The sequence below is a fragment of the Typha latifolia genome, chromosome 8 (assembly GCF_019914945.1).
Source record: "Typha latifolia isolate L0001 chromosome 8, TyphaL0001v2, whole genome shotgun sequence".
In the NCBI taxonomy this organism is placed as follows: domain Eukaryota; kingdom Viridiplantae; phylum Streptophyta; class Magnoliopsida; order Poales; family Typhaceae; genus Typha; species Typha latifolia.
The window spans coordinates 4,281,622-4,295,219 of NC_133093.1; the positions used below are offsets into that span (position 1 = coordinate 4,281,622).

Here is a 13,598-nt window from a genome sequence, read left to right on the forward strand (position 1 = left end):
AATATTTTGGGATCTAATTTCAAAGTTCCGTGTCAGATCTAGTCCAGATCAAGAATTGGAAGAGATCGACCCTTTACCAAAAAGGCGTGATCGTATCACATACTTTAAGTAGATGATTCCGAGGAATTTCTGTAGGCCATAACTAGGTTGTTCCAACTATCCAGCAAGGATGAAAAAATCAGCAATGCCAAATCTCATCATCAAAGTTGATGTCGACTGAGTTCAACTGATTGGTAATAGTATTGAACTTGTTCAAATGATTAGCTATGGTCCCACCTTCAGCCATGTTCATGTTGAATAGCTTTTTCATTAAGAAGACTGTTTGATGCCGACGGTTTCTCATGCATCTTGGCCAATGCACTCATCAAACCTGCAGTTATCATCTCGGAAATATTGATGGCCATCAATGCCACCAAGGAAAGGACGCACCATTCAAGGGTTATTCGATCTAGAACTTTCCAATCTTTGTTACTTATGCCGTTCAGCTTTTTGGCTTTTCTTCTAGGAGGCAGATAAAAATTCCTCTGATAAAGATGATCTTCAATCTACATCTTCCATAATCCGAAGTTCATCCTGCTAAACTTCTCAATTCTCACATTTTCATCCTCAATGTTTCCCATTCAATCTATAAACTGAGTCTAGTATTAGTGGTTGGTATCATGTGACCTTTAGCTCTCATACCAATTGTTGGGGATGCAGGGAGTCCCAATCTAGGTAAAATAGAGTTTGGCACAAATATTGAAATCCAATTCAACTTAAAAGCTTTAAATGAGGGTCCAATAGTCTATATAAACACTTCCACATTCTTTCTCACTTTTCGATCTGAAACTAACCCGTCACATATAATAATACTCAATAATCTCCCCCTTTACATATAACTTAAGAACAAAGATTCAATCTTTAGTCCAATCTACTATTCTTAACCAAGCTTTATAGCCAATTTCTCTTCTAATCATCCACCAGTATCAAGAGTCAACTTTTTAACACAATTAACCAAAGTTCAAAATATCAAAATTAGGATGGGGATTAGCTGTCGACAAAATAATATGTATTAGCGTTATCGGCGATATCGGCTTATATTTTAATAATTTTTTAAATACAAAAAAATTTTAAAATTTTTACAAATAATAATAATAATATATAAATATAAATTATTCATATATAAAGTCTAAAAATAAAAAATATATATTTTTCTCAATCTCTCTCTCCCTTTCTACTACTCACACTAACACAAATAAAAAAGTCTTACCCACTCTCTCTAAAAATCTCCCCCTCCCTCGCTCCCTTATCTCTCTCCTTAGCATTCTCACTCTTTCTCTCCCATTCTATCTCTCTCCCAAGTCGATACCAAGGTTCGTCGGATCAACCGATCCAGATCAAGATCGGCCAGACCCGATACCGATCCCTGGCCAGGATCAGCTTGGATCGGCCTGTTTTAGTAAAATCGTGTCCCCAAGCCAAGCCAGCCAACTTTACCTTTTTTGTTTAAATTTACCTTTTTTTTCTCTCTCTTTCTCTCTTTCACTCCTTTCTCGTTTTCCTCAAACTACTCTATCTAAATTCCAAGAAGATCTAGCTCCAACGAAAACTCCCGCGAACTCCGACGAACTCCGGTATATAATTTTATTAAATTTTTTTCTCAGTTTTTTAATTTCTTTTATTCTCTCTCTTTTTTTTCTTCTATCTTTCTTCTCCTTCACTTCATCATAATTTTTTATTTTTTTTTGTTTTATTTCTCTAGCTCTCTCTCTAATATCTTCTTCTTTTTCATAATTTCTCTCTCTCTAATCTCTTTTTCTTTTTCTTCTCTTTACTGATTTTTTTCCACATAATAACTCTCTAAAATCCAAATTATTCTTTGCTGAATTTACTAAATTATAATTAAATATTTACTAAATTATTTAATTTGCTGAAATTATGATTAAATATTTGCTGAATTATTTAATTTGCTGAAATTAAAATTAAATATCTGCTGAATTATTTATTTTGCTGAAATTGAGATTAAATATTTGCTGAATTATTTAATTTGCTGAAATTGAGATTAAATATTTGCTGAACTTGAAATTAAATATCTGTTAAATTATTTAATTTGCTGAAATTGAGATTAAATATTTTCTGAATTATTTAATTTGCTGAAATTGAGATTAAATATTTTCTGAATTATTTAATTTGCTAAAATTGAGATTAAATATTTGCTGAATTATTTAATTTGCTGAAATTGAGATTAAATATTTTCTGAAATTGAAATTAAATATCTGCTGAATTATGTAATTTGTTGAAATTGTGATTAAATATTTGCTAAATTATTTAATTTGCTGAAATTGAGATTAAATATTTGCTGAAATTGAAACTAAATATCTGCTTAATTATTTAATTTGCTGAAATTGTGATTAAATATTTGCTGAATTCTTTAATTTACTGAAATTGAGATTAAATATTTGCTGAAGAAACTAAATATCTGCTTAATTATTTAATTTGCTGAAATTGTGATTAAATATTTGCATTTGCTGAGACTAAGATTAAATATTTGCTGAATTAGTTAATTTGCTGAAATTGAGATTAAATATTTGCTGAATTATATTTTTAATTTACTCTCTGTTTAGATGTTTACATTAAAATTAAAATAGCTCTAAAAGAAAGTCATAAGATACAGGCATTGGCTAACAATATTGCATTGTTCTTAGCCAAGATAAAAAGCGTGTCAAATTCAACTGGTATGGAAAGGAAATGAGTGACGGTATCAACCGTCTGAAAGAACATTTGACTGGAAGACAAGAAAATATAGCAGCTTGCACTCAAGTTAGTTTGGAAGTCAAAAAGAAAAATATTAGCTCATCTAATAGGCAAAAAGAAGGATAAATAAACTGCACAAAGAAGAGAGTCAATGATTCGTCAAGAATTGTTGCATGATCATGAAAATATTGATGATGATAGCAGTGAGCAGAATAGAGAGGATGATGAGGAGAGACAGATGAGGAGGGCAATGAAAGAAAAAATAAATACACAAAGAGAGGAGAAGATGAGAAGAAACAATGGTGGACTTGGTGATAGCTTTCAAAAATCTAGATTAGTTCATATGCAGGGAGAAAGAAAATATAGGGGCAGTAGTTCTAGAACTCCTAGTGTTACGGGTTTTAAAGCAGAGTCTGGAAATATTGGACCGATGGATACATATTATTAGAGAAAAAGAGGTCGTACACAGACCACTCTCAAAATAGCTCTCAAAGGGATAAAAAATGCAAAGAAACATATTGGTAGGGCTATTTCTAAATTTTTCTTCTACAATCATATTTCTTTCAATGTAGCCGATAACCCTTATTATCACACTATGGTGGATGCTATAAAGTCAGTAGGGCCTGGTGTTTCGCCTCCTAGTTCAAAAGATATTACTACTAAATATCTTGGTCGATACTTCTCTGACATAGTTCCGGCCTCCATCAACATCTAGCGAATTCTTCCACTGCAAATCTAGCTCCGTCGATTTCTAACAACCTCAAATATGCTACTTTTTTCCTTTATTCTCTCTCTGTGTCCAATGAGCCCCTTACCCTCTCTTGCTCTCACTTTCCTCTCTCTTCCAATTTCGGTCCATTTTGGTCGATACGGCCAATCCCACTCGAGATCTGCCAAAACTGGCTTCCATGCAATTAACTGCTCTTCATGAGTCATCTTTAACCCACTCGTCCAAGCCCAGGCTTCAACAACGCACACCCTTGTCCTACCCAAGACTCTTGCTCATCGGGTCTAATTGAATTTGCACACCAATCCCATGTGCCTGCTGCTAATCCCAAGGCTTAGCTTAATTAGTCGAACCACATACAACTACCACCTTACAATGATTCATCCATAAGAGTCTACATATCTATTGGAGCCACCAAATTAGTTGCACCAAACTGCTTCAAAGTAATTTAGGATTATCGACTCACAACTTTGATATCAATTATTGGGAATACTATGGGAGTCTAAGAGAATGAACACGACAAAAACATAAAAGTAATCACAAAATATACAAGATCTTTACATCGTTCACCCAATATTAGCTATGTCCACAGAGATCCGATTGATTTCTCTATGTAGATCACAGAAGATTATACAATAGCGGAATCACCCTCAACCAAACCCAAGAACTCACTCATTCTTCTCTCTACTAGACTCATGTCTCTATATTAGCACCACAGCCTTTTACTAGATCTCTCACAAGGTGTTGCTTTTCTAAGCTCTTGTTGTCATGTATGTTAACCTTCCTAGCCTCCTCTCATATTTATAGGCTCTCATAGATAAGGAACAGTCCAATATTAACAACATAAGGTAGTTTTCCCTTCCTAATGGATAAGGACAACTCTCCGTAGGAAAATCCTCAAAGGAAAGTAATTGTGATAGGAAAGCCTTAAAATAAGAATCCTAAATAAAATAGGTATCCCAGATATTCCTAATGCATCTAGGAATCATTGCAACAACTTTGGCAGGGTCAAGTTCTAGTTCGGTCTCCATTTCACAAGAAGTCCTACTCTAGGTTGTCCTATATCAAAAACCTTATTGTTTTAAAGTAGAATCAATTAACAATTTTATTGCAATATCTAATTTATCTCTTATTTACTATTTAAGAACTCTTACCAAGATGTCAACTAGCAGTTAGTTTCTTACCATCATACCCACAATAAAGGCAAGATTAATAGAATATTTGAGAAACCATTTGCCAACTAGATTTCTTTTTTGCTACTGCTTTAACAAAAGCTCCAAACACAATCCAATGCTCAAATCTCAACTAGAAAGAGAAGCATGTTATTGTTTCCATGCTGAAATCAGCTAGCAATTCTATTGCAATATCAAAAATATCTCCAATTTACTATTCAAAGTCTCCTTGTATCAATATGTCATGAGAATCAAACCAAGAAAGATCCATTTCTTTTCACAAGCATTTGTTCAATATCTGACCAAAAATAGTGGAAGAATTAAACAATCCTGCATAGAGATATAAAGATGAAAAAATGTACAATAATCATATAAAGGCTGAGGGGAGAAAACTAATGCACCTCAGATGAAGTAAAGCCACAATTAATTAATTCTCCAGTCTCCCAAGTTGTTGTGATGGATTTCAAAGGCATATCAAACAAGTCTGCATAGTAAGACAAGAACTCATATCAAAAAGTTATCAAAAACCCCAAGACAGAAGTCTTAAAAAAGTATACTTCGGGCCACAGGAGAAAACATGCCTGCTAGCTTTCGGAACTTCTGTAAAGATGGTAATATCCCATCTAGTTGAACCCATAAATTATAATTCAAGATCTTCTCTTTCTCATCCACATCAGCAATAAGGGATTTAAACAACAGAGATAGGTTTTCTAATGTCAAGTGGATAAGTCTTTGTAGCTGTAAACATAGTAAAAGCTAGTAATAATGATAAATTTATAATTTAAGGCCCAAAATGGCGAAAAGAGGGCATTAGATAACCTGTAGAGTTTCTTCAGCTGCCATATCATCTAACATGAGCATATCTCTTGTAATTCTAGAGAAGACAAAATCCAATATGACACACATTGTTCTCTTGTAAGCAGCTGCCGGCATATATGATTCCCACATAATATGCACTTTCTCTAAAATGAAAACAACCTGAAGAAAATATAAGAATATATGGAGAACATAAGATACTCATCATATTATTATTAACTGTCTTCAAGATAATGGTCAAAGAAATTGAAAGAAACAGAAAGGTCACAAAAGCACATTGATCATTAGTATATTGTTCAAGAATTTTTTTCTATTAAATTTAGCAATAATCCATTTTGATAGCAGTTGTATGACATTGAAGTTGACAATATGAGTTTTTACGAAATTGAAGTGGTGTAAGAAACTGTAAAAAATTAAGGCTGTACAATGTGACTTGCAGCTGAATGTGGCTGATACTGTTTAACAATAGTCATTCTAGCCTTAAAAGCAAAGATTATTCAGAACAAAGCTTGGTCACAATTCTAAGATAGTTTAAAGATAATATAGAAATAGAAGAGTTTACAAAGTTGGAACCTTATGAGGAGAATGGAAAGGAAAATGAGGCTGCACAGGGTTATTTGCAGATTCTCATGATTACCAGTCCTTATTTGGCCTTAAAAGTGATTGCACTTCTCTGGAAAAGAACTTTTGAAGTGAATAATAAGGTAAGAAAATTTATGCAGAAGGTAGGTATACAACTTTCCTTCTGTGAAGTTGCTAACCTATTTTTAATATAACAAGTGTGTCCCACCTAAAGACCAATAATGGATCTCTACTGGCCATCCGATAACAGTGTGATGATAATTGTGATGATCATACCACCAGTGGTGGGAGTGACTGTGGAGACAACACATGCATTCCTGCTCCCCATTGTTCCTAGAGGTATAGTTTTTACTGAGAAGGATTTTACTCATGCCATTCAGCACACAGATCATGGAGCTAGCCCCTCAGCAAGCTCACGGTAGAGTTTACAAAACATAGGAGAGGAAAAACCTCAATAGAGACATAAGATGGATTTAAAGAGATAATGGAAATGTACAAGATGAGTTCAATTTCGGCCGCACCCAACCATCATAACAGCACAGTTTTACTTCTGATAGATACAATACGCACCTCAAACGAGACGAGTTAACATATCTCACTGGACCACTCCAGACATTTACTGCCTGAGTGGGTATCCCCATAGACCACAACTTGTACCTTAAGTCCTTGTTCCTATTTCCATTGCTGTCCATGTACTTACTATGCAAGTGATACACAAAGTCCATACCCCACATTTGTATGGATATTATGTGTGACACTATAACGAGCAATACTAATAATGGATGAGCTTCAAGGACCATTGACAGTACATCAACATTATAATTTCAACCTAGTGGGAATAGATGAATGTTTCAAGCAACCATGTCATTCTATGTGGGCATAGTCAAGAGCTAAGTGATTTTGCTTATGCTATACGCTCTTATATGCAGTTGACAAATTCTATTGTAGTCATATCATGCTATGACTTGTATCATATGATGTCACTTGTGCAGTTATATGGATGATGGTGCACTACAATTAATGGATGAGCTTCAATGACCATTGACAGTACATCAACACTATAATTTCAACCTAGTGAAAATAGATGAATGTTTCAAGCAACCACGTATTTCTATGCAGGCATAATCAAGAGCAAAGTGATTTTGCTTATGCTATATGTTCTTATATGCAGTTGATGAACTCTATTGTAGTTGTATCACACTATGACTTGTATCATGTGATGTCACTTGTGCGGTTGTATGGATGATGGTGCACTACAATTATCTTATTGCCAAATTTATTGGATGAAAAACAATCTATGGCTTAAATATATTGAATATTCACTTTAGAGGTCTAATAAATAGATCAAAGTGGACAAAAAGATTATGCCAATGGGAGAAAAATACCTGCTCTATACTGAACTTTGCTGATTCATAGTTCTGAGATTGATGTGTGTTCTGAAACCCATCGGCACCATCTATTGCCTAAGGAAGCATAAGAAACCAAAGGGAAATGAAAAGGTAACTAGCAAAAAAAAATGTTTCACGAAAAGATGAGAACAATGCAAGAAAATTACAAAGATATACCTCTTTCAGGCTACTCAAAACAAGTTGAATCTGTTCTCCTAGTATGTCCTCGGCCATCTGATAGAAATTTGGTGCCATATCCACAAACAATGCATGCTTCTGTAAGTCACTTGGCAAATCTGCACGGTACTGAACAAAAGGAGAGCATCTCACAGATGTAAAAGTACAATAAGCATAAAATGGAGTAAAAGATGGAACCATAGAAGGTCAATAGAACACCAAATGAGAGGTGTACAATGTAACTAGGTCAATATCCTTTGATGCACGCATACTTTACTGAAAATTAGCACCATGATGTAATTACAAATAACTGCAATGATTAACTAGTGCATTAACAGATACATATCAATCGATATTTTCTGCCACACTACTACAACAGTTTGATACGATCTCCCTCGAAAATGTTTGATTCGTCTCGCAACCGGTTCTGAACAGAAATTTGTACCAAAATTTTGAGAGATTTTATGGCGGATCTAGTCGTTGGATCGACGTAAAATTTTGATATATTGTAGCCCTCGGAGAGAGCTTTCGGAAAAATCTGATTTCACGCCAATCGAATGGCTAGATTGGAAGATATCTTTAGAGGCGTGGATGAAGATCAGAGGGTGATACAACCCGATTAATCAAGGATCGTATCTACTTGAATCTGTTGCACCTTGGTTGCCCTTAACGACTAGATTAGTGCAGAGATTAACTCTCTTTAATGGATATTAGGGAATATATATTGAAGGAGAATTAAAGGATAAGAAGAGGGAGACTAGGGGCTAGGAGAGACCGATCCAACCAAAAATAGTGGTGCAATTGGCAACGAGGGAGGAGGACGATAGTGGCCAGCGGCCTAGAGAGAGGGAGGGAGATAGGAGGCAGCAAACAAACAATCTTTCATTAATCGACACCTCAGATACAAAACATAAGGCTCTATTTATAGATATTAAATCAAAACGCCCTAAACAAACATAACTAAAGTAGTTTTTCTTATCTTCTTGGATTAGTCCTTCATTTCACCGCAGATAGATTCTAAATCTAGAGAACTATTGGATATGAAAGTTGTAAATCTTGAGATTGTCGATCTTATCCAAATAATTTCATAATATTTAGATACCTGATAAATATCTTCTGAATATTTTTCCGAAACTGTACAAAATTAGATTTAGCTAATTAAATAAAATTCTAACCTACTAAGACTCTAACTAAATTATTAAAACAAATAAGATAAATAGACTCAACCTATTGACCCCAGTGCCCCCGTGATGTGATCTAAGCTAACGCGATTCGCATCACAGTTAAAATGGTAAATTGGTGATAATCGTACAGAACTTATAAACTTACAAATGGACTTTAAAGAATCATATAGCTGCCAACACCACCACCATGTAATATGTGTAACAGTTATACAGCTTAGAAGTCTCAACCAAAGAGTATATATATTTCCACAACTTCATCGCCAATATTTTTTATCTATACTCTTAATTTCTCAGAAATGAAACATATACCTCCAAGTTTCAATATTTTTTTATATATAATTATCCAAAAAGTCTTACTTAGCCCCTCTATAAAAATTATATATCCCGTGTCAAGAAAATCATCTATGTATAAGCCATATGCAGTTTCCTTCTTTTGATTAGGACCTTGCCAAGGATGTATATGCAAAAACTCCTTTGAATGAAAGCAATGTCCTCCTATGAAGAAGAATATAAAGGAAAATTTTCGAGTATAGCACTGTACACCATGAAATATTCCGTTTCCTCAAGAAATTCAGCCAACTTGACATTGGACACTAGTATAGAATGACGTGATCCAGACTAGATCGGATCACCTTGAAAGACATTAGGCTTAATGATCGAGTCTAGTTATCTTATTTATTATGCTTATGTCGTTTACTCAAAGTCTTAGTAGGTTAGAATTTTATTTAATTAATTGAATCCAGCTCTACGTAGTTTTAAAAAAATATTCTCAGGATATTCCAAAGATGTTTGAATAATATCAGACCAGCTGGAGAAGATCGGCAACTTCCTCATCTATAACTTTAATATTTGGAGTTTCCTAGATTTGGCATCTATCTATGGCAAAATAAAGGATTAATCCGAGAAGATAAGGAAGACTAGTTTAGTTAAGTTGTTTAGGACTGCTTAAATTAAATCTCTATAAATAAGGCCTTATGGCTTGTATCTTAGGTATGCATGAATAAAAGATTAATTGGCTATTGACTTACTTCCTATTATCTTCCTTCTCAACTTGGCTGTCGATCTCAATCTCCCTCCTCTCTCTTTACCAAACAACACCGCCTATCTTGTCGGAATAGTATCGTCTAGCTTATAATCTCTCTCATTCGCTGATCCCCTTAGTCCCATAGGGCAGGCCTACTTCTCCCCCTTTCATCTCTCTATCTTAACCGTCTCTACTTCCCGTACGGTTTTCATCATTACCTGCTACCATAGTTGTAGGCCAATTATAATCTTCAACCATCTATCGCATCCGCATCCGCATCCGCAAGCCGGTTCCTACCACTTTTTTTTTGTCAAAAAATTACGAAACTAGATAGGATCATTCCGTATCTTCTTGACCGGAGGTTCTCTTTATGTGCAAACATTTGCAAGAGTTCGAACGGGGGCATTTGAACGAGATCTCCACGCGTTCGAATGCGCAATTCGCATTCTCTGTATATGCAAACGTATGCAGGCATTCAAACACGATGCTAGAATTCTTATTTTTGAAGAAAACCAAAAAACCAAAATAAGAAAAAGGTTCATAGGCCGTATCCATGCACAAGATGACAGTGTGGTCCAAATCATGTCGAGATCCTCCCACGTCGGTTAGGAAGATACAAAACGATCCTATCTAGTTTCGTAATTTCTAACTAAAAAAAAAACTTCTTATGAATTGGCATGCGAATGCGAATGCAGATGCGATAGATGGTTGAAGGCTATGATTGGCATACAACTGCGGCAACAAGCAAAGATGAAAATCGTACGGGAAGTAGAGACGGTTAAAATAGAGAGATGAAGGGGGGAGAAGTAGGTCTACCCTACGAGACTAGAGGGGATTGGCGAATGAGAGAGATTAAAAGCTAGACGATATCATTCCAACAAGAAAGGCGGTGTTGGTTGGTAAAGAGAGAGAAGGCAGATTGAGGCCAAGTTGAGAGGAAAGATACTAGGATCCAAAACAAAAATCAATTAATTTTTCATTCATGCATACCTAAGATACAAGTCATAAGATCTTATTTATAAAGATTAAATCTAAACAGTCATAAACAACTGAACTAATCCGTCTTCCTTATCTTCTCGGAATAACACTTTATTTCGCCATAGATAGATGCCGAATCTGGGAAAACTTTGAATATTAAAGTTATAAATGAGGAAGTTGTCGATCTTTTCCAACTGATTCGATATTATTCAGACATCTTTGGAATATCCTAAAGATATTTTTCTGAAACTGCGTAGAGCTGAATTTAGCTAATTAAATAAAATCCCAACTTACTAAGACTTTAACTAAACGACGTAAGCATAATAAATAAGATAACTAGACTCGATATATCGAGCCCAATGTCTTTCAAGGTGATCCGATCTGGTCTAAATCACATCACAGAAGACCTCACTTCTAATCAGCAATTATTAGAACAACATGACATGTATGCAATACAACATTCCACCAAGTATAATAGATATAGAAGACCTCACTTCTAATCAGCATCAGCTTCTAAAATTTTAGAACTGACCTTCTAACCAAATCTTTCTGAATTGGCTGGTTTTAGATGGATCAAGAGCATAACATAGCAAAGGTGGCTTACCATGAGTAAGACCATAACCCACTGGTAAGGAAACTTCATATACAAAATGCATTTAACAGTCAAGGAAACAAAGGAGATATTGCTCAATCTAGAAACAAAAAGTAGAAGGCAATCTCCTATATACTACTTCGCATAAGACATGTACTGATGCACTTGTCATAACTAATGGAAGTAAGCAAGTACTTTACAGTGTTAGTCAGTATAAAAAATGCTAGATATATTGATTAATTTTGGAAATATCCTCATAATTAAGGAACAAATCTTAAAGTAACTCCTGGAAAAGTAAAAAAACATTGAATATTATTAGATATTGCAATAATGGAATGTTTAACCTCTAAACACAGAACACAAGAAATAAATCTACTTAAATTTTATCAGGCTATATATTGGTACATACCTCAAAAGAAAGTCCAATTATCTCTTCCGACAAATAGTAGAAGTCATTGTGGACCATGATGGCCACTTGGCTGATAGAACGGAAATGCTTCCCTAGCTTTATTACAAAGGAGGCAAAAGCACAATTCAAACACAAGTGATATAAAAAAATAATGCAAACCATCAGATTAGTACTTTAGCAGTATCAATGCATCAATAGAGCAAGTGAGTGTGAAACTATAAAATACAACTCCTATATTAACTTAAATAAGCAAGACGTGTTCATTTCATGGTTCGCCGTATCGACCGATCCGGATCAGGATTAGCCGAATCCGATCCCGATCTGAACTCTTTCTCTCTCTCACTCTTTCTTTTCACTCTCTCTTACTCTTTTCTTTCTTTTTACTCTTTCTTTCTTTTTATTTCTCTCCTTACATATAATCATTGTTTTTCTTACGGAGAGATCTAGCTCCAGTGAACTCCGACGAACTTCAGTGAACAACAAACTCCGATATATAATTTTTTAACTAATTTATTTATTTCTCTCTCATTTTTTTCATTTATACCACGCTCTCCCTTTTTCTTCTCTTTTCTTATTTTTCTTCTTATTTTTCTTCTTCTTTTTCTTCTTTACTGCATCGTGGATTTGTTTTGTTTGATTTTCTTCCACTCCCACTCTTTCTAATCTCTTCTTTTTTTTCAATTTTTATTGCACCATAGTTTTCTTTTTTCTTTTCTTATTTTTGGTAAGCTTTTTTCTAAATTTTAAGAAGTTTTCCTGCATTTTTAGAATTTTACGTAATTAAAAAGTCCGATCCGATTCAAGCGACCGATACGGCCGATCCGGCCAATAAGTGTTGTTTTTTCGGAAGGCCGATCCCGATTCCAATCCTGATTTTTCGAACCTTAGTTCATTTGCTTGAAAATTTTCTTTTATCTTTTAAGAAGTTCACTGAAGGTATAAATGGATGACCTTGGGAATCTAAGACAAAGAAACATGTGATTAAAATATAGTAAAAAGAGGTGACCTATACTATCCAATCTTAAGAATAAATGTGGAACCATTATCACCCAAACCATGGATTGTGGGGCCTATAGATTGCATGGGGGTGTTATCAGCACCTCACCCTAAGATCACCTACTAGGTTGTCACACATGAAGAGAGAGAGAGAGAGAGAGAGAGAGAGAGAGAGAGAGAGAGAGAGAGGGGAGGCAGAGAATATGCCCCCCCTTTGATGGTGACAATTATGATATGCATTGAACACTTGCAACTTATCTAGCATGCTCTTCTTATCAGGCCGCCTTGCAACAACGTCATTGGCCTTGGTGGGGCAGCTAGTTAAACTGATAAGTATGTCATATTATCTATTTAATAAGTACTCTGACTCATAGCAACATTGCACTACTAGTCACCATTGAGATGTTCCTCGAGACTATTCAAGATAGTTGATCCGAATAGGTTCACAATATAATGTTGCAGCGCTCTACTGACTTTTCTTATAACTGTGAAGTAAGATTAGAGTCACCACAGACAAAATTCCAAGATTCTTTTTCCTAATCTTACTAGTCACTTAGTGGTATGTTGTGGCATTACATTCCAAGAACCTTTTCGTGAGAGTCATCTCTCAAATTGGGTTACAAATATCTCACCAATATAATTTATACTAAGTCATTCCATAATCATGTCATGATCATTTAACATCTAGATTCTTAATTTTACAAAAAAATTCATTATGAATAAATTTAAATAATGTCTAGATGTAAATACCTTTTGAATAAAAAAATTTGGAACTAATAAAATACTTTCATATCATGATTATCTTCTATAATTATTTGCT

At 34.7% G+C, this 13,598-nt stretch overlaps 1 protein-coding gene across 1 annotated transcript in view; it reads right to left on the reverse strand.

Annotated features, from left to right (window-relative positions):
* Positions 1–13,598, reverse strand: part of LOC140793736 (centromere/kinetochore protein zw10 homolog) — a 52,856-nt gene that overhangs the window by 12,197 nt on the left and 27,061 nt on the right. The window contains exons 8-13 of the mRNA XM_073145412.1: positions 11,783–11,878; positions 7,596–7,724; positions 7,416–7,493; positions 5,452–5,610; positions 5,214–5,370; positions 5,034–5,116 (exon numbers count right to left, since the gene is read on the reverse strand). Of these exons, the coding sequence (XP_073001513.1) occupies positions 5,034–5,116; positions 5,214–5,370; positions 5,452–5,610; positions 7,416–7,493; positions 7,596–7,724; positions 11,783–11,878 (702 nt within the window). The remainder of the gene's footprint in view (positions 1–5,033; positions 5,117–5,213; positions 5,371–5,451; positions 5,611–7,415; positions 7,494–7,595; positions 7,725–11,782; positions 11,879–13,598) is intronic.